The sequence below is a fragment of the Sus scrofa genome, chromosome 13 (assembly GCF_054392235.1).
Source record: "Sus scrofa isolate SSC_HxYL_T2T_F1_AM1 chromosome 13, Sscrofa_HxYL_maternal_Yorkshire_Landrace_v2.0, whole genome shotgun sequence".
NCBI lineage: Eukaryota > Metazoa > Chordata > Mammalia > Artiodactyla > Suidae > Sus > Sus scrofa.
Genome location: NC_139395.1, coordinates 163,201,113 through 163,226,783, shown reverse-complemented (window position 1 = coordinate 163,226,783; position 25,671 = coordinate 163,201,113). Strand labels below are relative to the sequence as shown.

The window sequence follows — 25,671 nt, the reverse complement described above, 5'->3', positions numbered from 1 at the left end:
TCTAAAATGCAGTGAGCTATAAGATACATTCAATTCTATTTTCATTGTAACTCACCAATTTACAAATATATGGAAATATTTTTAAAAATAGATTAGATCATTTGGGCAAAAATAAATACATTTCCTAAGGTTGTAATGGTCTCTTTATTTTAGGTGGCAGTATTTATAATGGTTTGTAGACTGAAAATCTTAATTTACGTGATAAATATGGAAGTATTTCCAAAATATAGTGTAAACTTTTTCCATTTCATCTTCAGATACAGTCATTTAAATCACTTTTTTATACTTTGGAGGAAAGTATTTCGCATTACACATGTTGACTATCTTTAAAATGTTGGTAGGAATAGTCACTTGTAAAATTGTGCAACACTTAGTCATATACTGGATTACTTAATAATTTTCAAAGAATTTATTTCAGATTGATCCTAAACATAAGAACATTTAAAACCAGTTTACTTTTTGTTCCATCTGTGGTACATTAGTGGAAATGTAAGAACTGAATTAAACATGTACATTAATATAAATAAACGTAATGTAAATATTAGTGCGAGGAAAATATCCTTAAAACTTAAAAGAACCTTGATTGTTTCCCCACTTTTTTTTTTTTTTTTTTTTTTTTTGTTGTTGTTGTTGTTGCTAAATGTGGGAATCACATTTTTTAAACTTCTTGATGCAGGATTGACCTTCCACCCACACATAAACCACCTCCGATGTATGAAGAACGATCCCCACCTTTGCCTCAGAAAGAGCTTCTGTATCAGGTAAGTGTTCCTGAGTACACTTCAAATGAAATGAAACAAAATAAAAACAAGCAATGTGTATTATTTGTTTCAGAATATTATCTGGTCATTACACATTAAATATTGCATAACAATACATAATCATTTCTCTGAAACATTTAGGAGATTAAATTTTGTCTACAAACTGGTAAGAAAAGAAGTTGTGGCCAGTATAACTAAGATAAATCAACACTGTGTTAGGAGTTCAAATTTTTACTAAAAGCTTATGGCTGAAGACATACTGTTAGGACAGTTTTATTGACATACAGATTCATTGGAAAATAGGCATTTCTGTACAAAATAAAAGGTAGAAAAATTGAATGGTAGGGTATGATGTATGATGGAGAGGTTTTTTTCCCTTGGTGTATATATTTTTCTTTTTTTTTTCTTCCGTATATGCAGGGATGTCCTGATTTAATGCTTCTATCTTGGATTCTGTATCTAGGTTAATATGCTCTACTTGGGAAAATTTAAGCCATCAGAATGTTTGAATAGTTTTTTATTGTGTGTGTGTGTGTGTGTGTGTGTGTGTTTTCCTCCTTCACCCATGCAGCCTACTGGGGCTCTAACCCTATACTGGGGTTTTATTACCTATGGGACTATTCTATAATATTTTTTCTACTAAAATATGTCCTCTATCTTCAGCTTAAATAAGGTATATAAATTTGCACACCAACTAATGTACTTAATTTGGTGGGAAAACTGCAAAGGAATATATGTTAAAATGTTCTCAGCTTCTGTTCCTTAGTTCGCCATATAGTTGGGTTGTGTGAGCAGGGGTCAGGAAGGAGCATTCTGTGTCACGTGCACTCACTGACAGTGGTTACCAGCTTCATCACCTTGGCACAAGTGTGGTGTTTTAAGGGTGAAGATGTGCCATATTTTTAGATCTCTTGTTTTCACATAAAAAGCATAGCCTCACATCTCTTTTGGCGAATAAATTGACAAGTAGTGTGAAATGTTAGCTGCTATAGATGGATAGCTATCTTCCTCTCTCCATAAAACTAGTTATAAACTGGAGGATTTCTAGATTCAAGTTTGGGAATTTTTTAATAATGTTATTAGTAATTTTTAGAACAATCCTAATTATTTATTCTTGTCCATAAAAATCAATGTTACTTCCTATTATTTAATATTTTTAAATTAAATATTTATAAAAGCTTATGAATTGGAAAAAAAGTGTTTGACTCATTTCATGTGTCCTGGGTTTTAGTTAAGAAAATATAATTTCTATATATGTAAGCACTGCTAAATAAATGCAAAAGGAAGGAAGATTTTCCCTGAATGATTTTGACAGTGGTACAAACTGCAATTTTTAGTATCCTTGGAGGCAGAGAAGACTTCCTAGATGGATCAAATTTGCAAGTAGGAGTTTTGATGCATGTGATAAAATTACTCAGTTGTTGATTAGAATATGAATTCCATAATCACAAGGATAAATCTAGGTGGGAATAAAGAATTATGTGTAAAAGTAATAGAAATTTTATAGCAGAAATTGATGGGATAGCACCTGCAGTGGATAACAAATAGTGGACCATAAGAGTCAGACCATTTAGTACCATTGTGACTTTTTCCTCATCTGTAAAATTTAACAGGTGAAAAACATGATAGATTGTTTCCCTCTTCTAACTATAAAACTGAGTCTGTGAAATATTGCTAAGGGTCAGCTGATTTCTGTCATTTTGCTTAGGAGAGTCAAAACGAGTTGGAGATGAACTAATTCCTAATTCTATAAAGATTTTAAGAATTAATTTAGCCTAAAATCATTATCCATCAGTAAGATAGTTTGTTATGATTCACGCGTTATTATGTCACATGTAAATTATATGGCTGTTTGTGCTTAATTTAATGTACATTATATAAATAAACGTAATGTAAATGCAGAATACATAGAACTATTTTCTGGTTACCAAGAAATCTGTGTGTAGTTACTGTCTAATTAGTTTCATGCAGTGATAGCATGCTGTAATAGTAAATGCCTTCACAATGTTCCACTTCACTGGATAGCTTGTCAACTTTAAACTCATGATGTAATTCCTACTTGAAGTCATTAGTCCTCAACCCTCACAGCCAGGCCTAGTGACCTGGTAAGCCCAGGTAATGTCCCAAACGCTGTCCTGGCTTTAAGGAACAGACTCCCACCTGTTCTACTCTTGGGAAACTGTAGAAAGAAACAGGTCCTTACTACTTACATTTGTCCCCCAACTTAACCATTACTTTTGTGGTAATAATGCCAAAACTCATAGCTGAGACTTCTCCCTCTAAATGTAAGTAAGGAGACTGAAGCCTCGTATTGTGAAGGGGTGATTTCCTTGAGTGGGAACTAATACTGCAGAGAAAATGCATGGAGGCATACAAAATATGAGGGAAATTAGAAGAGGAATGTACTGCCTGAAGGCAAAGAATAACTAAGAAATACCACCAGCTTGTCATGTTATTAGTTCATAATCCCACAAAATTTAGTCTTGATTCAGGAAACAAATATTAACTCATGACATTAAAAAGCACTTTACCTTTTTGTTATATTTTATTTTCTTAACATTATGGGTAATGCATAAGTATATTCTTCGTACAAAAAAAAAAAATCCAAGTACCTCAGAAATTTAGAGAGTTAACTGTTAAAATTCTCTTTCATTCCCATATGCTCAAATATATCATTTTCTTCCCCAGAGCTTACCATTGTTGTGAATTTGAATATCCTCATAGACATTTTTCCACAAATTTATTTTGAAGCGTGTATCTTCCAAATTTACATCTATAGGTAGTTTTTAAAAAACATAAATGTGGTCATAGAATACATATTCTAGAAATTACTTTTTCTACTCTATTACAGACCAATAATTTTCAGAGTGACTGATGTTGCTACCTTTATCAAAATCCTCTGGATTATTAAAAGTCAAGATTCCTGAACACAGTTTCAGGTTTACTGAATCAGAACCGCAGGGGTTGGAGACCATGGGTATTTTACTTAGCTCACTAGGTGAATTTCAGTGCACATTCAGGTTTGAGAACTATTGCTATTTCTCTATCTCGTTGTTAATGACTGTAGTAGTATTCCATTGTATTGATAAGCGACAAATTACCGAATGTTTTTCCTAGGTTGTTTCTATTTTTTTTTTGTTACAGTAATTGTTGCAGTGAGTGTACTTTTATATATTTTATAGTACACATGTATTTATAAAATATATGCAAAGAAGTAGAATTACTGTAAATATTTTTTACATTCCTAGGTGTCACATTGTTGGCCAAACTGATTGTATTAATTTCTATTCCCATAAATAACCCATTTCTCTCTTATCCTGCTTAGTAGAACTTTTTTTTTCTTTTGCCAGTTTAATAAAACTGAAAAAATATTTCATTGGAAAGTTTTTATAGATTCCTAGAAGAAGTTTCATAATTGATTACCTATTTGTAGTTCTGTAAACTACCTATTTATGTAATTTTTCAAATTTTTAGTTACCTTTTGAACTTTGTTAATTTTTAAGAAGCTCTTTGATATGGATTGTAATCTGTTGTCTTATATCCATCTCTTATTTTTTAACTTTATAGTGTCTTATACAGTATAGTCAGAATCTTTTTGTCTTTTTCCTTATAGTTCCTGGAAGTTAAATATTTTCTGAAAAGACTTCTTCCCATTCCCCCTCTCTCCCTGATCATAAAATTCTAACAGTTTTATGGGATGTTTTATTTAATTTTAAATAATCAGAAACTTATGATGTAAAATGGTGACCTATTTTTCCCCCAAGTGGGATAACCAATTGTTCAAAAATTATTTTTTATTATTTATTATTTTTTTACTAAAATTTTTTTTTGTTGCTTTTTTTAGGGCCACACCATGGCATATGATAGTTCCCAGGGTAGGGGTAGAATTGGAGCTGTAGCCATTGGCCTACACCACAACCACAGCAATCAAGGATCTGAGCCAGGTCTACAACCTATACCACAGCTCTCTGCAACACTGGATTCCTCAATCCACTTACCGAGGCCAGGGATCAAACCCGCATCCTCATGGATACTAGTCAGATTCATTTCTGCTGCACCACAATGGGAACTCCCTGTTCAAAAATTATTGAATTGTCTGCCCTTTTCCATGATTTAAGGGCACTTTTATCCTAAAATAAATTTGCACATGTATTAGGTGCATTTCTGAACTCTTAATTATGTTACATTGTTCTGTGTTCCTCTTCTTAAAGCAAGACAACACTGTTTTAATTATTATATTACATTATGTTCTGATATTCAGTGGAACAAATTCTTTCATTTATATTCTTCCTTTCCAAAATTTTCTTGGCTTTTCTTTTTCCTATCAACTTTAGAATTGTCTTTTCAGATTCCATAAAAATCCTATTGAATTGTATTAATTAATTCAGTGATAAATGACAACTTTGTAATGTCAGTTCTATCTGGAAACCAGGCCTCTATCATTGTTTTAGGTACCAGAATAAAGTCTTTTTTATTTTTTTGTATATGTTTTTTACATGTCTTATTACACTTATTAAAGACATTTTAAGTATTTTAATTCACAATAGATTTCCCCCTACTCTGCCCCTATGACATTTTCTAATTGGTTATTAGCATAAAGAAATGCTTTGGTTTTTCTTTTACTATAAATCTTGTATCTAGCTGCTTGAATTTCTTATTCATCCTAATAGTCTTTCATTTTGTTTTCTTGAATTTTCTAGGTAATAATCTATTCGCTGCAAATAACCGTTATCTTTTTATTCCTTGTTCGTTGTGATGTATTTTTTTTACAATGATTTTGCAAAGTGCTAAATGCTGACAATTGTAGAGGTATTCTTTATCTTATTTAGCTTCAAATCAGCATGAAATACTGAACACTGATATAGAATTTCTCTATATTGAAATTTTGTACCACATTGTGCATTCTATGAATGATGCTATTTTTAGTCTTGTATTGGGAGAGTTGTATACTCTGATGTGAAAAAAGATTCCCAAACCAACTAAAATGATCCAGGGAATTTATTAGGAAAATATGCTTAATACAGTTTGATTTCTAATATGGAGAAATCTGGATATAAATGTAAATCTTTTAGATTACTCTATGTTTCAGGCCTGAGATAGCATTTATGCCTTGAAAGTCAGGACTAGTAGATTCCTTAAAATAGATATTGTTACTTGATTCTACTGAGAATCATAACAGTAGAGTCAAGAATTGAGTTGAATTTCAGTCAAGAAGCAATATTATAGAAATTGAGGTTTAAACTATCTTAAATATGAGTATTCCCACGTGATCTCCACATTTGCAGAAGTAATGTCAGATGTTTTTTGGCAAATTAAAAAATTTTAACAACCTTGAAAATATTTCCTGAATGGTATTTCATGCATTGGGAAACAGAAAAGTTTTTGTGATTTAAAACATTTGTTTTATATATATATATAAACATGTGTGTGCTAATATTCTGTGTGATGAAATAGGATATATGCGTAGATTTCTTGGATAACAATTCCAAGCTGAACTCTTTTTGTGGAACACCACTTTTTTAAAAGAATGGCTACCAGGAATTCCCTGGTGGCTCAGTGGGTTAAGGATCTGGCATTGTCACTGCTGTGGCTTATGTCACTACTGTGTTGCAAGTTCAATCTGTGGGCCAGGAATTTCTGCATACCATGGGTATGCCCCCTTCCCTAAAATGGAATGACTGCCAAACAGTGGTCATTCAGGCTTGAGTATTTTGCAGACATTTTCTCAAAAATCAATGAAATGAACCTGTCACTCAAGGCAAACTATTGACAGTATTGTTGTCAGTGAGAATATTTGGTGTTCCAAGTAAAAACTGTATTGACATTGGTGGAGAAATGAATGAATATGATTTTTTTTTTACGTTGAATAGTGAAAAGTTCCAATGTTCGCATAGCTAAGTGAACCACTAATTTCCAGATGACCAATGCATGTTGTTACAAAATCATGCATGGGTAAAATATCTGTTCAAACTACAAGATGGATGAATGATTTTCATGTAACAGTATGAAAAGTTTACTGATGTGTTTTTGGATTTTACATAGCAACTAACCTTAAGAAACCACTATTTGTTGAGTTTTGATATAGTATCAAAGGAGAATTTCTCCAATTTTCTGAAAAGACTATGGAAATATTCCTGTCTTTTCCAGCTATGTGTTTGTGTGAGGCCATTTTTTTTCTTCATATATTCAACCATAGATCATATTGTAATAGACTGAATGCTGTCTCAGATGTGAAAATCAAGCTTTCTTTTTGACTAGAAAAAAACAAAACAAACAAAAAATACAAGCAATAAAAGGTCATTCTTCTCACTAACTTTTGTTTTTTCATTTTAAAGATGCTATTAGCATAGGTTTATTTTTCTTTTAAAATGAATCATATATTTTTAAATCTTTTAGTTTTAATGCTTAATATTGCTGTTAAACATATAAATATAGTGCTTTGGGTCCTCAAAAATTTTAAAGTATAAAGGAGCCCTGAGATCCCAAAATTTGAGAACTTCTACTATAGACCATCAGCAGTATGAAGGCAGACACCTTTGCTTGGTACTGTAATCCCAGTGCACAGCACAGTGCTTGGCACATCATAGGTACCTAATAAAAATATTTTGAATGAATAAATGAAAGAATAAAGCCTCTCTTTATAATCTCTTCAGTGAATGATCTGAAAATTTCTGCACTGTTTATTCTAGAATATCTGATATTTGTTTTATTTTTTATTACTTCTTTGAGTTATTCTTAAAAGTGCCTGTTTTGAAGTTATTTTGACCTAAAAATAAAAAATCAGTAAAGGCCATTGTGGACTTTTGAGAGAATAATGTAAGTAATATATTATTTTAGATAAATGTTACCTATATGTCTGAACTTACAATGTTCATTCATTCATTCAGTGAATTATAGGAAACCATGCTAAGCGATTTTTTTTTTTTTTTTTTTTTTAAGATTCTTCCCAAGTGGATTCTGTTATGGTGTTCTTGATTAAATTAAGCTGACCTAAATGGAGTGTTGCTTTAGGCAGCTGCTTTCCTATTGGGTGCAGTACCAGTGAGGCCTTCATGCCTGCCACAGTGCCTGACTTACCATCAGAGAATAATCATAGAGATGAGTAGAGATTAATAATATCTGTTATTACCCTGTTAACATGAAATCAGTATGGGAAGACTATCTCAGGCTTACATTTTAGTGACAGATAAATGCCTACGATGGTATTTGTCCTCTTTTTAAAAAATAATTTTGTTGAAGTATAATTGGCATGCAACAAATATACAAACACATTAATACATACATACATACCTGAGAAACATCTCCACAATCAAGATAATGTACATGTTCATCATTTGCAAAAGCTTCCTGGTGCCCCTTTGTAATCTTCCTCTCTTGTCCTTTGCTGCTCCCCTTCCACATCCCCAGGGGACCAAATACTGATCTGCTTTCTGTCTATATACATTAGTTTAAATGTTCTTGAATTTTATGTAACAATCATACATTAGGTTCTCTTTTTTTGGTCCCACCTCTTTCACTGCACATAATGAATTCAAGATTTCTTGGTATTTTGGCCAGTAGTTCATTCCATTTTTTTTTTTTTTTTTTTTGGTCTTTTTGCCTTTTCTAGGGTCACTGCCGTGGCCATGTGGAGGTTCCCAAGCTAGGGGTCTAATCGGAGCTGTAGCTGCCAGCCTACACCAGAGCCACAGCAACGCAGGGTCCCAACCGCATCTGCAACCTACACCACAGCTCATGGCAACGCCAGATCCTTAACCCACTGCACAAAGCCAGGGATTGAACCCGCAACTTCATGGTTTCTAGTCAGATTTGTTAACCACTGAGCCACGACGGGAACTCCAATTCCTTTTAGATAGGTATACCATGTAGATATCTTATATTTTGTTTATACATTTACCTGTTGATGGATATTTGCATTATTTCCAGTTTGGGACTATTATACACAATGCTGCTAGAACCATTTTTGTATGTCCTTATGTAAACATATGCTTTCACTTATCTTGGGGAAACGTTTATATATGGAATGATTGGATCATATGGTAAATGTAACTGAAAAAGTAAAAGTTTTTAAAAAATTGCCAAACTGCCATCCTGAATGGTTTTACTATTTATGTTCCCAATAGCAGTGTAATAGTTACTCCATTTATTATGGTCAGACTTTTATAATTTTAGACACTAATAGGTATGTGGTTAGTTCAATATTAATTTTTTTTCTCTAGTTACTTGTACATGAAACATTTTTTTTATCTGCTGATTTATCATTGTCTTTTTTGGGAAAGTCTCTTTTCAAATATTTGCTCATTTTTATTAGTTTTTTTATTATTGGATTTTGAGAGTTCTTTATGTATTTTGTGTTATGGAATGCATGTTTTTGTGCTTCTTTCCTCCCCCTTCATATGTTGAAACCCTAATCACCAATGTGATGGTATTTGACAATAGGGCCTTTGGGAGTGATTAGGTCACCAGCGTGGAGCTCTTATAATGGGATTAGGACCATCAGAAAAAGAGACAGGGGAGAGAGCCTATTTCTCTCTCTGCTCTCTGTCATGTGTGACAATAACAAGGAGATAGCTGACTGCAAGGGCCCTCACCAAGAATGGAAATTGTAGACACAGGAGATATGGACTTCCATAGAACTATGAGAAATAAATGTTCTTTAAGCCGCCTTGTCCATGGTAATTTATTTTAGCAACCTGAGTCGAATAAGACATTTTGAAAACAGGTCCTTTGTTAACTAATACGATTTGGAAACATTTACTCCCATTCTCTTGCTTGTTATTCTCTTAACATTTGATTTTTGAAGAGCATAAATTCTTAATTTTGATGAAGTCCACTTTATCTGATGGCAGTGTAATGCCATGCTTTCTTTCTGGAATGGGGATGGGTTGTGGTAATACCTATTTTTGTTAGTTTCTATTAATTTGGTTAATATACTTTCATGATACATCATTTTCTTTATTTTTCCTATGTAAGCACCAGTTATTAGGAAACCTAATGAATTAATTCAAAGATAGGAATTTTTTTGGTCACTAGTGTTCCTTCAGTATCTAGTGTCCTCAAGAGACAAATAGTGCTAAGTAATTCTAATATTAACTGAGAAATATAAAAATTAAGAAGATTGGGAGTTCCCGTCGTGGCGCAGTGGTTAACGAATCCGACTAGGAACCATGAGGTTGCGGGTTTGGTCCCTGCCCTTGCTCAGTGGGTTAACGATCTGGCATTGCCGTGAGCTGTGGTGTAGGTTGCAGACGCGGCTTGGATTCCGCGTTGCTGTGGCTCTGGCGTAGGCCGGTGGCTACAGCTCTGATTCAACCCCTAGCCTGGGAACCTCCATATGCCGCGGGAGCGGCCCAAGAAATAGCAACAACAACAACAACAAAAAAGACCAAAAAAAAAAAAAAAAAATTAAGAAGATTGGCTCCTCTAATAGTGTTTTGTGGCCCATGGTACTGAAGTTGCCATTATCTCTTTGTATGTTTTCTTCATCTCTATATCAAACATAGTAATTAGCACAGAGAAGATGCTTAAAAATTTTTTTAAATAAGATGTAAGTGGGTCATGAAGGAAAAATATTTAGAGTCCTGTTGTTAATTCTTGTTTTTAGTAGAATCAAGTGGGATCTAATGATCTTGTTATAATAATTAAGAATATTTAAATTCCCTTATTCTGACCTGCTGTAAATTATAGAAATACTCTAAGAAACTTTATTGCAGAATTACTGTATACATGTAAACTAGTGCTGATCTGTGGAAACTTGAGAGATGATTTCTAGGCAATAAAGATTCTGAGTTTAATTGCATTCAGTATTTTTAATGGTATTGCCAGCATCAGTGCATTAATTATGTGATTTTTCAGAAAGGGCTTGAAATCCTCTGACCTTGATTCTGTTTTTTTCTGATTTGTAGCTGAATGCCTGAGTGGGAAAGTTAGGACTATCTTAAGAAAGAAAAAACTAAGTTATGCAGTAATTCCTTCAGATAGTTTATTCAAGTTAAATGAGAGAAAAGAGCTTGTTTCATCCCAGTCAATGAATATACTCAATACAAAAAAAAAAATTAAAAAGTAGATATTAAAGTAAAAGAACTAAATGTTGGCCTTTTAAGATGTTCTGAGCAATTTAGAGAGAACATTTAATTCGCACCTTTTCATAAGACTTTATAGTACAATTCCACTTGGTTCTATGTTATAAACATCTCATCTTCTTCCTTTTGAATCCGAAAACATGTCAAAAGATCTGATTCCTTTTAAAAATTACATATACTTAATAGATGTGTATTTGTGAGTCTCCTGTTTTTCTGTTTTCTTAATTATAAGCTCTTTAGAAATAGAAACCATGACCACTACTGCCTTTGTAACCTTTCTTGGTATCTAATACACTGCTCTGTACAGAGGCTACTCAGCAATTGTTGTTGACTTGCAGTGATAGTGAAATTAATTGTTTACAAAATCATAGTTTCCTGAGCTAGCTCTGGGTTATTCCAGGAGTTTAAGGGGAACCAAGAAGACATCAGAATCTATAATGGTGTCATCTCATCCTTCTGCCTATGTCACATCTAGAAAATTTATTTTAAACAGCTTTAAACTATATAGTCAGTCTATCATTGATTCTGAGTAAGATGAAGTAACAAAGTGCCAATCTATAACACCTTAAAAAAGTTTAATCACTATCAACTCCTATTAAACAGAAATGAACCTCAACTTTTTGACATAACCACCAAAATATATTTAAAGCACCTCATAAACCATGTTAAAGTCTGAAACATTAACTCAGATTTCACGCTAAACTTTGGAGAAATAAAACTGTTTTAATAGCCCAATGCTACTTGGGAACTCCTACAAAAATGTATTATCCTAACCATTAATTTACTTAAATTGTGTTTTTTGTCTTGGTTTTTAAAGAATTAAATTTATTCTATTCATACCTGTGACACAAGCAGAACATTAAATTTTGAGTCATTTATTTGAGATCTTTGTTAAATTCACACTGCCATCAGGGAACTATAAGTCATAATTAGAGGTGACTTGTGATTGACTCATGAGTAATGAGAAGTAAAAGAATTATAAATACAGTAAGCTAGGTACAGTGAAATTTTCTTCAAAATTTTAGGGGACCTAATAGCATTCTCTATTTAAAAGCACTCTTGATTTTCTTTATTGGGAGAGATTCCTTTTTTCTGCACAGAGAAGTCTGGACAGAGAGCTGAGTTATTTTAAATGTTCAGAACAAAGCAACTAAATTGTTTTGGGAGAATAGACTTCTTATTTGTGAATTAAATTTTACTTAGACATTATCCATGAAACTTTAAATTTGGCTACATAGTCTTAATTTTCATCTTAGCAAGTTGTTATTTTAAAGTTACTTTTGACATGTTAAACATAAAAAAATAGTAAAGGCCATACATGGACTTTTGAGAGAATAATGTAAATAATATATTATTTTAAATAAATGTTACCCATATGTCTGAACTTAAAATGTTCAAATATTCATTCATTCATTCAGTGAATTATAGTAAACCATGCTAAGTTATTATTATTATTATTTTTAGATTTTTCCCTAGTAGATTCAGTTATGGTATCCTGGTTAAATTAAGCTGACCTAGATGGAGTGTTGCTTTAGGCATCTGCTTTCATATTGTAATGTGTGCAATGCCAGTGAGGCCTCCAGACCTGCCATAGTGCCTGACTTATCATCAGAGAATAATAATAGATTAATTTAGTAATATCTATTACTACCTGTTAACACAAAATCACTAAGGGGAGACTATCTCAAGCTATTGATTACTATCAAAATGCTCTTAACTCATTGACAGGGCAATCTTATATCCTAAAATTTTCAGGACATCCTGACTTCACATCTTTGTGCTTTAGTGACAGTATGTATATCCATGCACCTACCCTAATGTTGAGGCTGCTGTTTCTCTGAGAGACTGTCTTTGCAATTCCTGTTATTCCTATGACTTTTTTCTAATTTCTTAATAGCCTCTTTCTCCATTTCTGATCATTCAAATTCGAAGTAATTTCTTACCGTAATTAAAATGTCTCCTATATCTTAATCTTTGAAAAGTCTTCCTAGGCTAATTAGAAAAAATATCTAATTTAGAATAAAATGTACCAATGGGAACTCTAGGAAAAGTTACAGTGATAGTCACTTTTGAAAGTGTAATAAGAGACATTAATCTTACTTAGAGAACTTTAAGAGGTGGGAAGTAAGCTTGATTCTAATCTTGTGATTTTCTATGTATTATATCATTTATTTAATTTGATTCTCTATTTCATAAAGTAGTGGAGTACTAGAAGTATTTCATAAAATGGTGGGAAAACAGAATAATATACATTTAGGAAGAGACAGAAAATGGGTAATTGATTCCTTCATTTAAAACCAGTTCATTTGGGAGTTCCCGTTGTGGCTCAGTGGGTTAAGAACCCAACATAGCATCCTTGAGGATGTGGGTTCAATCTGAGGCCTCGCTCAGTGGGTTAAGGATCTGGTGTTGCCACAAGCTGTGTAGGTCACAGAGGCGGCTCAGATCTGGTGTTGCTGTGGCTGTGATGTAGACTTCAGCTACATCTCTGATACGACCCCTAGCCTGGGAACTTCCATATGCCCAAGGTGACAGACTTACTGAATATGGATTGTTTTTTATCTTATTCAGATTTCTTAAATAAAATGAAATTAGAATGAACATTTTCACTAAAATCCAATTTTAAGTTTGAAAACTCAAGTTTGAAGAAAGCTTACTTGAATGAACCAATTTAAACATTTCTAAATAGTTTTTTTTTAATTTATTTGTTTATATATATATTTTTCCCACTGTACAGCATGGGGACCAAGTTACATGTACATGTATACATAATTTTTCCTCCCATTGTTGTGTTGCGGTGTAAGTATCTAGACGTACTTCTCAATGCTACACAGCAGGATCTCACTGTAAATCCATTCCAAGAGCAATAGATTGCATCCATTAACCCCAAACTCCCAATCCCTCCCACTCCCTCCCTTTGCCCCCACCCCCAGGCAGTCGCAGGTCTGTTCACCAAGTCTGTGAAACGTTCATTTATGCTGTATATTAGATTCCAGTTATAAGTGATATCATATGGTATTTGCTTTTCTCTTTCTGACTTATTTCACTCAGTATGAGAGTCTCTAATTCCATCCATGTTGCTGCAAATGGGATTATGTTGTTCTTTTTTTTTTTTTTTTTTCAGTCTTTTTGCCATTTCTTGGGCTGCTCCTGCAGCATATGGAGGTTCCCAGGCTAGGGGTCTAATCAGAGCTGTAGCTGCCAGCCTACACTAGAGCCACAGCAACACGGGATACTAGCAGCGTCTACAACCCACACCACAGCTCACGGCAATGCTGGATTGTCAACCCACTGAGCAAGGGCAGGGATCGAACCTGCAACCTCATGGTTCCTAGTCAGATTCATTAACCACTGTGCCACGATGGGAACTCCTCGTTCTTTTTTATGGTTGAGTAGTGTTCCATTATGTATATATACCACATCTTCCTAATCCAATCATCTGTCAATGGACATTTGGGTTGTTTCCATGTGTTGGCTGTTGTGAATAGTGCTGCAGTGAACATGTGGGTGCATGTGTCTTTTTTAAGGAAAGTTTTGTCCAGATATATGCCCAAGAGTGGGATTGCTGGGTCATATGGTAGTTCTCTGTATAGATTTCTAAGGTACTTCCACAGTGTTCTCCATAGTGGTTGTACCAGTTGACATTCCCACCAACAGTACAGGAGGGTTCCCTTTTCTCCACAGCCCCTCCAGCACTTGTTATTTGTGGGCTTATTAATGATGGCCATTTTGACTGGTGTGAGGTGGTATCTCATGGTAGTTTTGATTTGCATTTCTCTAATAATCATTGATGTTGAGCATTTTGTCATGTGCTTGTTGGCCATCTGTATATCTTCCTTGAAGAACAGTCTATTCAGGTCTTTTCCCAATTTTTCCATTGGGTGGTTGGCTTTTTAGCTGTTGAGTTGTATAAGTTGCTTGTATATTCTAGAGATTAAGCCCTTGTCTGTTGCATCATTTGAAACTATTTTCTCCCATTCTGTAAGTTGTCTTTTTGTTTTCTTTTTGGTTTACTTTGCTGTGCAAAAGCTTGTCAGTTTGATTAGGTCCCATTGGTTGATTTTTGCTCTTATTTCTGTTGCCTTGGGAGAATGACCTGAGAAAACATTCATGAGGTTGATGTCAGAGAATGTTTTGCCTATGTTCTCTTCCAGGAGTTTGATGGTTTTTTATCTTCTATTTAGGTCTTTCAACCATTTTGAGTTTATTTTTGTGCATGGTGTGAGGGTGTGTTGTAGTTTCATTGATTTGCATGCAGCTGTCCAGTTTTCCCAGCAATTCTTGCTGAATAGACTTTCTTTTTCCCATTTTATGCTCTTGCCTCCTTTGTCAAAGATTAATTGACCATAGGTGTCAGGGTTTATTTTTGGGTTCTCTATTCCATTCCATCAGTCTGTCTGTCTGTTTGGTACCAGTGCCATACTGTTTTGATGACTGTGGTTTTGTAATATTGCTTGAAGTCTGGGAGAGTTATGCCTCCTGCTTGGTTTTTGTTTCTCAGGATTGCTTTGGCAATTCTGGGTCTTTTGTGGTTCCATATAAATTTTTGGATTGTTTGTTCTAGTTCTGTGAAAAATGTCATGGGTAATTTGCTAGGGATTGCATTGAATCTGTGGATTGCATTGAATCTGTAGATTGCTTTGGGTAGTATGGCCATTTTTACAATATTAATTTTTCCAATCCAGGAACATGGAATATCTTTCCACTACATAGTTAAAAAAAAAAAAAACCTCAATGAACTCTACCACAGAAATTGAAGAAACAATGTAAATCAAGTACACTTTAATAAAGTTTTTTTTTAAAAAAAACCTCAATGACAAAGCAGAGGCCATATGTATTTTTTAATGCCACAGTTAGAAATTAGAGATCCTCAAATTCAAGATGCTTATTGGCTTAGAAATCTTTACAATGCTAAAAATTAAGAAACTTAAAATAAATCTAACAGATAAAAAACATTCAGAAGAGTTTGTTTTGGGTAAAGTCATCAAGACCCCAGTTCATCTTTGAGTGAATTAACCTTAGTTAATTAACCTAGAGCCACTAAGTTATTCCATTTTCTTATATGAGTATGGGACTTTCACCCAGATGAGTTTCCATAGTTATAAAGCTACCATAGTACAAATTTCCTGGCCATGACAGTAGACGTGGTTACCACTCTCTTTCCCCAGAGATATGCTGTCACCGCTGGTTAAGTTTGATTGTAGTATGATTCCAGATCCATTTTGTTGATTCTTTGGCACATAATCTCATACCTGGCTGTTTGTCTCTTCAATTTTATGCACTCTCTTTGTTTACCGATACTTGCTTAATTGGGAATATGTTCAGGGCAATCAGTTAGCCTATTGTTGACTTAATGTTTTTTAATATATTGCTTGCTATTTGGGAATCTATTTTTGAAAAGAAATAAGCCTTAAAGTGATACATGTTTCCTTGGACATGTAAATTAAAATGCTAATCCTTTGATTGAGACTAAACAGCATTTTATTATTGAGGAATTAATAAGACTCATTGTTGGGGGAAAAACATCTTGAGTGGTATTTTAGTTTGAATCATTGATGCTGCTTTACAAATATTTTTCAAAGATTATTAGGCCTATTAAAAATAATTTCCATATTTATAAAAACATACAACTCTCTTTTATTTTTTGCTTTTTAGGCCTATACCTGTGGCATATGGAAATTCCCAGGCTAGGGGTCAAATCAGAGCTGCAGCTGCTGGCCTATGCCACAGCAACAGCAGCAGCAACAGCAACTTGGGTTCCGAGCTGTGTCTGCAACCTACACCACAGCTCATGGCAACGCTGGATCCTTAACTCACTGAGTGAGGCCAGAGATCAAACCCGCATCCTCATGGATTCTAGTCAGGTTCATAACCAGCTGAGCCACAATGGGAACTCTAACAACTCACTTTCTTTACTTTTGGGTGCTGAGTACAAGCAAATATGGATGTAGCACATTCAGGATCATCGCTTATGATGAGTTTTTTTAGGTATGTTTCTTGTTTTTCAAGAGACCCCGCTTGAATTCATTTAGCACTTCTATGATTACATAGTTGCTTATCTGGTTTTTCCACAGAACCAAACTCCTTGATGATTTCCTATTTTCTACTGATTTCAGAAGTATACTTTTTTTTTTTTTTTGGAGTTTTAATAAACAGAGCTGGGACCAGAAGGTGAAGGACATAGGAACATACATTTGAGTACTCAATATAAAGAAAACCTTTCTAGTAGTTAGGTCTGTCTGATGGGGCTGATGTCTCAAGAAGTAACATATTTCTCAACTGGCCTTGTTTAAAGGTCTCAGCTAATACTTTTTATTGTATGTTATAGAAGGGATTTCTGAAATGGGAATAAAGTTGGATTTTAAGGCCCCTTCTAGTTCTATCTCTTGACTCATTACTTCCCCCACCCCAAGTAAATAATATTGGTGGTAGTTTGAAAAATAACATTGGTGTTACTTGGGACCAGTTTTCTACATAAATATTTCAGTGTGATTCTGAGTGTAATATTTAACTGTATAATTGATTAATTAGCTGATGAGTTACTAAAATGAATGCGTTAGAAGTAGCTATTCTGTCCATGTTCTCATTGAGTTTAATTTCAAGATCTGTTTCCATATAGTATTATCGAGTCTTCATAAAAAGCAACTTGACATAAGCAAAAATTTACTGTAAAAAATTTTCACCTTTTTTATTAAGAAGAAAAAGATTTTCTTCTTAAAATGCAAATTATATGCTCTTTTATGGTTAGTTTACAATTACAGCTTTTTGACTGCTCACATAGATACTAAAGCTTAAAATACCCTGAATGAAATCTTTATAGTAGCTTTGAATACAGTGAATATTAGATGAGATATAAAACTTGCTAACTGCAAAATATTTCTCGCACATAAGTAATTTTGGAAGAAAGAATTGTTAAAGGTTTTTAAAAGGAAATACTTAGCTTTATAATGATTCCTATTTTAAATTCATTGGCACTTTAAAAAGGTAATAATCTCAATTTCGAATGTTTGGTGGGCAGTAATTATTTAGGCTATCATTCCTGTTTATTAAAAGAAATGTTATGTAAGTGTATTTGAAACATTTAAAATGCCTTATTACTGTTGTATGTGTTCCCAAGGAAACCACAAATACCCCTTCAGAGATATGATGTAAAATAATGGCTTTACTTTTAAGTAGACCCTTAGGACTTGCATGTTATATCCAAGGAAAGGTAGCTACAAAGTTGAAAATTTGTGCTGCGGTTACTTCCTGCTGTGATATGAACTGCATGTAAAACTGTAAAACAGTATGTATGTGTGTGTGAGTGCAGTTTTCAAAACAAACCAATTGTACTAGAACACAAAAACACAGAAGGGAAAAAGTGATAAATTAGACTTAATTAAAGTTAAAAATATTTGCTCTTTGAAAGACATCCCTAAAAAAAAAAAAAAAAGGCAAACCACAGACTGGAAGAAATATTTGCAACATATATATCAGACAAAGGAACTTTATCCAAAGTAAATGAAGAGGCCTTGCAACTCAATATTAGGAAGACAACAACTCAATTTTTAAAAAGTAGACAAAAGTTTTGTATAGTAATCCCTTAGTATCTGGGTAGATCCCAGGATACCCTGCAGACATCAAAATTCAGGGATGCTCAAGTCCCTTATGTAAAGTGGTATAATATTTGCATGTAAACTATGTGTAGCCTCCTGTATACTTTAAATCATTTCTTAATTCCTTATAATTTCATTGTACCTGGTACAATGCAAATGCTTTGTAAGTAGTTGTAAATACTGTGTAAATGGTTACCAGTGTGTTATGCTGTGTAAATGGTTACCAGTGTGAAGGCAAATTCAAGTTTTTCTTTTTGGAACTTTCTGGAAAATTTTTTCAAATTTTTTTGATCTGCAGTTAGTTGAATCCTCAAATGGGGAACCTGCAGTTAATGAAGGGTGACTGTGTAGACTTTTTAATGAAAGAAGATAGGCTAATATCCGATTAAAACTTCAACTTTTATAAGTCTACTTTTGTATTTGTTTAGTTTATACAAAAATAAATTTATTTTCTGTTTTTTCTCTACTAGGTTAATTTTCGTTATTACTTTCTATCCTTTTATCTCAAAGTACTGTACGTAATTAGAAGCCCAAATATCAAAATCATTCTCAGTGTTCGTTTCCTCACCCTTGTTAGGATTTTTATACACAAGAATTTATAATAAATATGTAATATGCTTTTTGACTCTACAAGAAGTGACTCAAGGAGTTCCCATCATAGCTCAGTGGTTAATGAACCAGATAGTATCCATGAGGACACAGGTTCAATCCCTGCCCTTGCTCAGTGGGTTAAAGATCTGGCATTGCCATGAGCTGTGGTGTAGGTTGCAGACATGGCTTGGATCCCGAGACCTGAGTTGCTGTGGCCAGGATGTAGGTGGGCAACTGCATCTCCAGTTCAGCCCCTAGCCTGGGAACCTCCATATGCTGCAGGTGTGGCCCTAAAAAAAAAAAAAGATTCACGTTTATATTTTTATTTTAAAGTTCTCTGCAACTGAACAATCCTGTTTTTGATGGTAGTTTTTTCCCATAATGAACTAATTGCCTCTGATCCACAGAACTAACTGTGGTAGTTTTTTTTTTTAATTATATATATTATGTAGTAGATATTGTTATAGAATATTTATTACACTTACATTTTTAATTTTTGTTAGCCAACATTGTTAGAAATTAGAAATCTAGCCACTTTTCAATTTTATTAGTCCTGATTCTGACTTCTGTAATTCTTAAAATTCTTTTAGGCATTTTAAGCTATAGCTATTAAGAACATATTTCCTTTACTCCCTGTGCTTTTCATACCTACCTTAAATGCTTACAACAACCCTTCAGAAATCATTTGATAGCCTTTCAAATGTTTAAAGTCCTTGGACTTGCTGTCACTATTTTAAAAAACCAACTTACAGTGTTTTTAACCTTTCCTTATATGGCACAGTTTATCTTCCCTCTCTAGTCCCTCTTTTCCAAAAAATTCTAGTTTATTATTTCTCATGAAGTATGTTTTCTGGAATGAATTTCAATACTCCAGGATTTGGTTAAATGCCAAATGAATTTGATGTCACCTCCTCTTATCTGATATCTGTACTTCTGTTAAAATGGTCTGCTTTCATGTGAGGGGTGTGTGTGTGTGTGTATGACTATTTTAGATTCAACATAGAAAGTAAGATAATACAGTAATTGTTCTCTGTGTCTGGCTTATTTCACATAGGATAATGTCCTCCAGGTCCATCCTGTTGTCACAAATGGCGGGATTGCTTTTTTTTTTTTAAGGCTGAATAATATTTCATTTAACTTTATTTTATCTATTCATCCATCATTGGACATTAGATTATTTCTATATCTTGGCTGTTGTAAATAATGTTGTCGTGAACATTGGAATGAGAGAGATAACTCTTCGAGATCCAGATTTCAATTCCTTTGAATATAAACTCAGAAATGTAATTGGTGGATCATATGGGTTAATTTTTTTTGAGGAACCTCCTTGATATTTTCTATAGTACCTCTATCAGTTTACATTCCTACCAACAGTGTACAAGAGTTCCCTTTATTTACATCCTCACCGGTGTTTATTATCCCATCTTTTTTTTTATAATAACCACCTTAAGAGGTATTATTTGTTTTTTTGTTTTTGAGTTGTATGAGAACATTTTAATATATTAGATATTAATATCCCTTATCAGATATGGGTTTGTCAATATTTTCTTTCATCCCATAGGTTGTCCTATTTGTTTATTTTTGCTTTTGATGGAAATCTAAAATCATTGCCAAGATCAATGTGTTCTTCTAGAAGTTTTATTGAAGTCCTTAATTCATTTTGAGTTGATTTTTGTGTATGATGTAAGATGGTAATCCAGTTTCATTCTTTGGCATATGACTGTCTAGTTTTCCTAGCACCACTTATTGAAGAGACTCTTCTTTCCCCATTGTGCTTTCTTGACTCCTTTGTCAAAATTAATTGACCGTATATGCATGAATTTATTTCTGGACTTTCAGTTCTATTCCATTGATCTAAGTGTCTATTTTTATATCAGTAAAATGTGTTTTGATTACTATACTTTTGTAATATAGTTTGATCAGAAGGTGTGATGTTTCCAGCTATGTGGTTCTTTGGCTCTTCAAGGTCTTTTGTAGTGAGTTTTGGCCATTCATGTGGTCTTTCATAGTCCCATACAAATTTTATAATTATTTTTTCTATTTTCGTGAAAAATGCCATTGGAATTTTTATAGGGATTGAGTCTGTAGGTCCCTTTGGGTAGCATAATGTTTTAACAATGTTAATTCTTTTGATCCATGAACCAGTTTGCTTTACATTCATTTGAATTGTTTTTCATCAATGTCTTATAGTTTTCAGTGTATAGATCTTTCACCTCTTGGGTTAAGTTTATTCCTAAGTATTTTTTTTTTAGTTTTGACGCTATTGTAAATGGAATTTTCTTTATTTCCGATTCAGATTTTTTTGGTTATTATATAGAAATGCAGCTGATTTTTGTGTTTTTTGTACGTTGAGTTGGTATCCTGAAACTTCACTGAACTCAGTTGTTAACTGTTTTTTGTTGGACTCTTTGGGATTTTCTACATACAAGATCATGTCATCAACAAACACAAGTAAACTTATTCCTTTCTAATTTGGATGCCTTTATTTTTTTCCCTTGCATTGCTCTGCCTAGGACTTTAGTACATGGTTATGTAGGAGTGGTGAGAGTGGGCACCCTTGTCTTGTTCCTAATCTTGTGATTTTAGTTAAGGTATACTTCTTTTTTGTTGTGAATCCATTAAGAAATTATTGCAACTAAACTATTTTTAATACATGATCCTTTATACTGGAGTTGAGTGGTTAACATGCCATCATATTACAGCAGTAGAGTATTCTGAATCTAACTATACACTTACTGTCACCAGTGTTGGATATTTTTATGTTTTATTTCATATTCATGTCTGATGGACAACTTTTCTGGGTAAAATAGCCTTAGTTGGCTTTTTTTTTTTTTTTCTTTCCTTTTAGCACTTTGAACATATCATCCTACTCTCTCACGGCCTAAAGTTTCATCTAAGAAATCTACATTTAGCATTATGGGGGTTCTCTTGTATGAGAGAAATTTGTTTCTCTTGCTGCTTTTAAAGCTCTCCTTTTAATTTTAGGTAGTTTTATTATAATGTGACTAGAGAAAATTTTTTGGATTGACATTATGTGGTGAACTATTTCCGTCATTATCCTGGATGTCCAGATTTCTTCCCAGGTTTGGGAAGTTCTCAGCCATTATTTCTTTAAATAAGCTTTCTGTGTTTTTCTTCCTCTTTGCCTTCTCGGACTCCAGTGGTGCATAGATTGTGTCTCTTAATGATGTTCCACAAGTTCAGTAGGCTTTCTTGATTTGTGTTCATTCTTTTTGCTCTTCTGCCTCATACTCACTGATTTCAGGGGATCAAGTGTGGGGACATATTGTAGTCCTGGGACAGGCCAGTCATGATGTTTCTTTGGCTCAGGTTGCTTGAGTCATAGCTTCAATAATCCTGTGGTTCTTGGTGAGCCCTGTGCGAGCATCTTCAGCAGCACATCTAAGTCTAGCAGCTAGAGACCAGAGCAGTCAGTTTAGTGGCCAGAGAAGTAGTGTGCATATACTAGTGTGTGAGGGCCAGCTGCTTAGCAGGTACTTGGTACTTGGTTGCAGACACACATATAGCTGTAGGGGTGAAGGCAGGCAGCAAGAGTTGGGGCCATCTGTGGGCACACTAGCAGTGTGGGGGCCTTGGCTGTCAATGTGTACTTCTGATGACAGAAAGGTGTTACTGGGATCTGGGTTCTTGTTCACAGAGCTGAAGAATGAACTTTGCCAACACACAGGCAGCAAGCAAGCTAAGTCTTTATTACAGGAAAGCAAACAGCTCCCAGGACAGCTGGGAGGGGGAAGAAGACTCCCCCTCTCTATTGTCCTATAGGGGTTATCCCTTAAAGATGGGGGGTACCAATGTGGGGTCCAGAAAGATGTGGTTTTCTCCCATTGGCCTTGCCACCTACCTATATCAGTCCTTGTCCAATAGGGGTCTTAGGGGTGGAAATGTTCCATAAGTTTCATGGTTTCTTTGCCCTTCTCTTCCCATAGATGGAGTCACAGGGGGTTAGAGATTAATGTCCATCTAGACGTAGGTGGACAACCTATAGTAAACAAGGCTTGTGGGGATGTTATTCCCTGGAGCCCTTAAGCCACAAATATATATATATAACAGCCATCTCAAAGAATGCATCGAAGCCCATGCTCCTACACTGACTGAGTTATTATTCTGCCTCATTTCCATGATTACAGGATCTTGCTAAAAGTGAATCCAGGGCAGTAGAGGCCAGTGATGGGCATAGACTGGTAGCAAGCAAGTACACAGCCAAAGCTGCTAGCCCCAGGCACGTGCACATGGTGAGAACCAGCCAAAGAGGTCTAACCTGGTGTCTTGCATCCATGCAGCCACAGAGGTCTAGGCTGACTACCAGAGGGGCAGGGAGAAGCAGAATAGGGCAGAACTCAGGTAACTGGTAGTCTGCAAATGCAAGTAACTTGGGGTGAAAACTGGTAAAATCTGCAGGGGTTTCATGGCAGCTGTGTTGGCTGTTGGTTTCTTCAAGGGCAAAAGGAGCTGGCTTCCTCTGCAGAACAGGTCACTGGGAACTGTGGTTACTCCCACTGTGTTGCTCTTATTGGCCGCCCCTGTTCTTTTCTCTTTAAACATCTCCATACATCTCAGCTGTGCTGTCCACTGGGGGAAGGGAAGATAAGGTGGATCCTGAAGGTGGTGCCCTGAAAGGCTAGAGAAACTGGTCGCTCCTCCCACTGTCTCTTCCCCAGAGACGGGAACTCTTTTTAAGTAGAAGTTCCCTCTTTGGGTTGAGCAGTGCTGATCTCAGGCATGGGATGATACAGGCAAAATGAAGTCGTTCTTCCTGTCTTTTTCATGTAGTTATTCTCAGGTTTCTTTGTTCCGTTGTGTTGCTGAAGTTTCTTAAGTGGGCTCCTGAGCTCTCTCAGAATTGTTTTAGTTTTTGATTAGCTATCTGATTGATGATTTAGGGGGTGGGGGAAGCTGGAGGCCGGGTTCTCCTAGTCCACCATCATGGTATTATCATTCCCTAAAATGCTTGATGTTTTAAAATCAATATTTGGCAAATATAGCAAATATTGTGATATTATCAATGAGCATTTTTCCCTCTAACAAACTATGCATGCTCAAGGGTAAGTAAAAAAATATAATATCATAGAAAATTAATAGACTATAAGCATGGTTACCAGGGTGTATTTTACAGTTATGATTATTCCATTTGCTTAGGTTTAACTTCTAGGGCCTAATGTGAGGATACCACTTTTCCATTAAAATCCTCAACAATAAGTACACATGACCAGGTGTTAGGTCCCTCTGGGTTGTTTCTTGCTCACACACAACAAGGATTTGGAGGTGTGGGTAGTCTGGCAGGGGATGTTCTGGTTGGGAAGTGCTGCAGCAGCACCAAGATAGAGCCAGTGGCAGGCAGGCAGGCAGGCTCTCTAGAAGGGGCATTCCAATCAGAAAGGGAGCGGCTCTGGGTCAAAATCAAGCTTGAGTCACAACTGTTTACAGCAAATTTTATTTACCCTCTCAGAGAGAAGGAGTGGGCTGCCCTGAAGTAGGGACTGGCATTTTATAAATTTATTAAAGCAAAAGTACATTTTCAGAGACAGAGCAAGAGAATTGCATGCACCTGCGAGAACGGGTTAAGTGAGCCTGTCTCACTTTACAGTTGTTTTCATATCCCCACACTGCGGACCTGAGTGAAGACCCAGTTTCTCCTGCCCCAGCTCCCTAGCCATGCGTGCATAAGGGCTGAGTACTGTTTGATTTCTGTAGGGGGCAAATTTGATCTTCTAATTGGTTTTGGGCAGGATACCTTATTTGCGTGAAGAACAGGTTATATAGAGGCTGAGTGAGGAATGGGCGACATTTCTTCCCTAATAGGGAGTGAGCAGCCCAGGCTGTACAAGGTGGGGGGAGGGGCATTACAATGAGACATGGCCAGAGGCTTTTGGGTTTAATCTTGAAGAGGACCTGAAGCCTACAATGCAGATATGGGAGAGATACCTAGGATCTTGAACTAAGAATTCCAGAAATAGTTTCACATTCAGCTGCAATAATTAACTTGTAAATATAATTTTTTATATATCTAGAATATATCTGTTAGATGAATCCCTAAGAAGTGGAAATTAATGGGTATTTAGATTTTTATTCTCATGATTACTGTCCACAAATTTATACTTTATACGAAGGTATATGCCATCAATAGTGTATGAGGGGAAAACATCTTTTAGTTGATTTATTAGCTTGTTCTGCATTTAACAAAATTACTGCCCTACCTCTTAAGGCCCTAAATGCTATGCTGGTGAGTTGAAAATGTTCTTGGGTGTATTATTGTTCCCTTTTTCCAAAGTGTCAGCTCTTATGCACTGGTATATTGGATAACTTTGGCTATTTATATATTAAATGAAGTCTTCCTTTTAAACGTTTTTTCCTTCCTTCCCTTATTTAATGTTGAAGAATTAATTTCCTATTCTTCTTTACTGGACATAGGGATGGAGAAAGTTGAAAGGTTGAGGGAGACAGTATTAAGTAGGGAGGAAGCAGGTGAATGATGGAAGGTTGTAAGTTTTCATTGAATTACTGTTTGTGAATAATATCTATCATTTATATTTATATTATTTGAGCACTACTCATGTGCCAGGCCACTGTTTTAAATATCTCACATGAACCATCTCATGTAATCCTTACAGTGCCCTCCTCAAT

At 34.9% G+C, this 25,671-nt stretch overlaps 1 protein-coding gene across 3 annotated transcripts in view; it reads left to right on the top strand.

The window, feature by feature from the left end:
- Positions 1–25,671, top strand: part of NECTIN3 (nectin cell adhesion molecule 3) — a 132,058-nt gene that overhangs the window by 83,191 nt on the left and 23,196 nt on the right. For all 3 annotated transcript variants that reach the window (XM_084991367.1, XM_021070395.2, XM_084991372.1), the window contains one exon: positions 677–761. In XM_084991367.1, the coding sequence (XP_084847493.1) occupies positions 677–761 (85 nt within the window). The remainder of the gene's footprint in view (positions 1–676; positions 762–25,671) is intronic.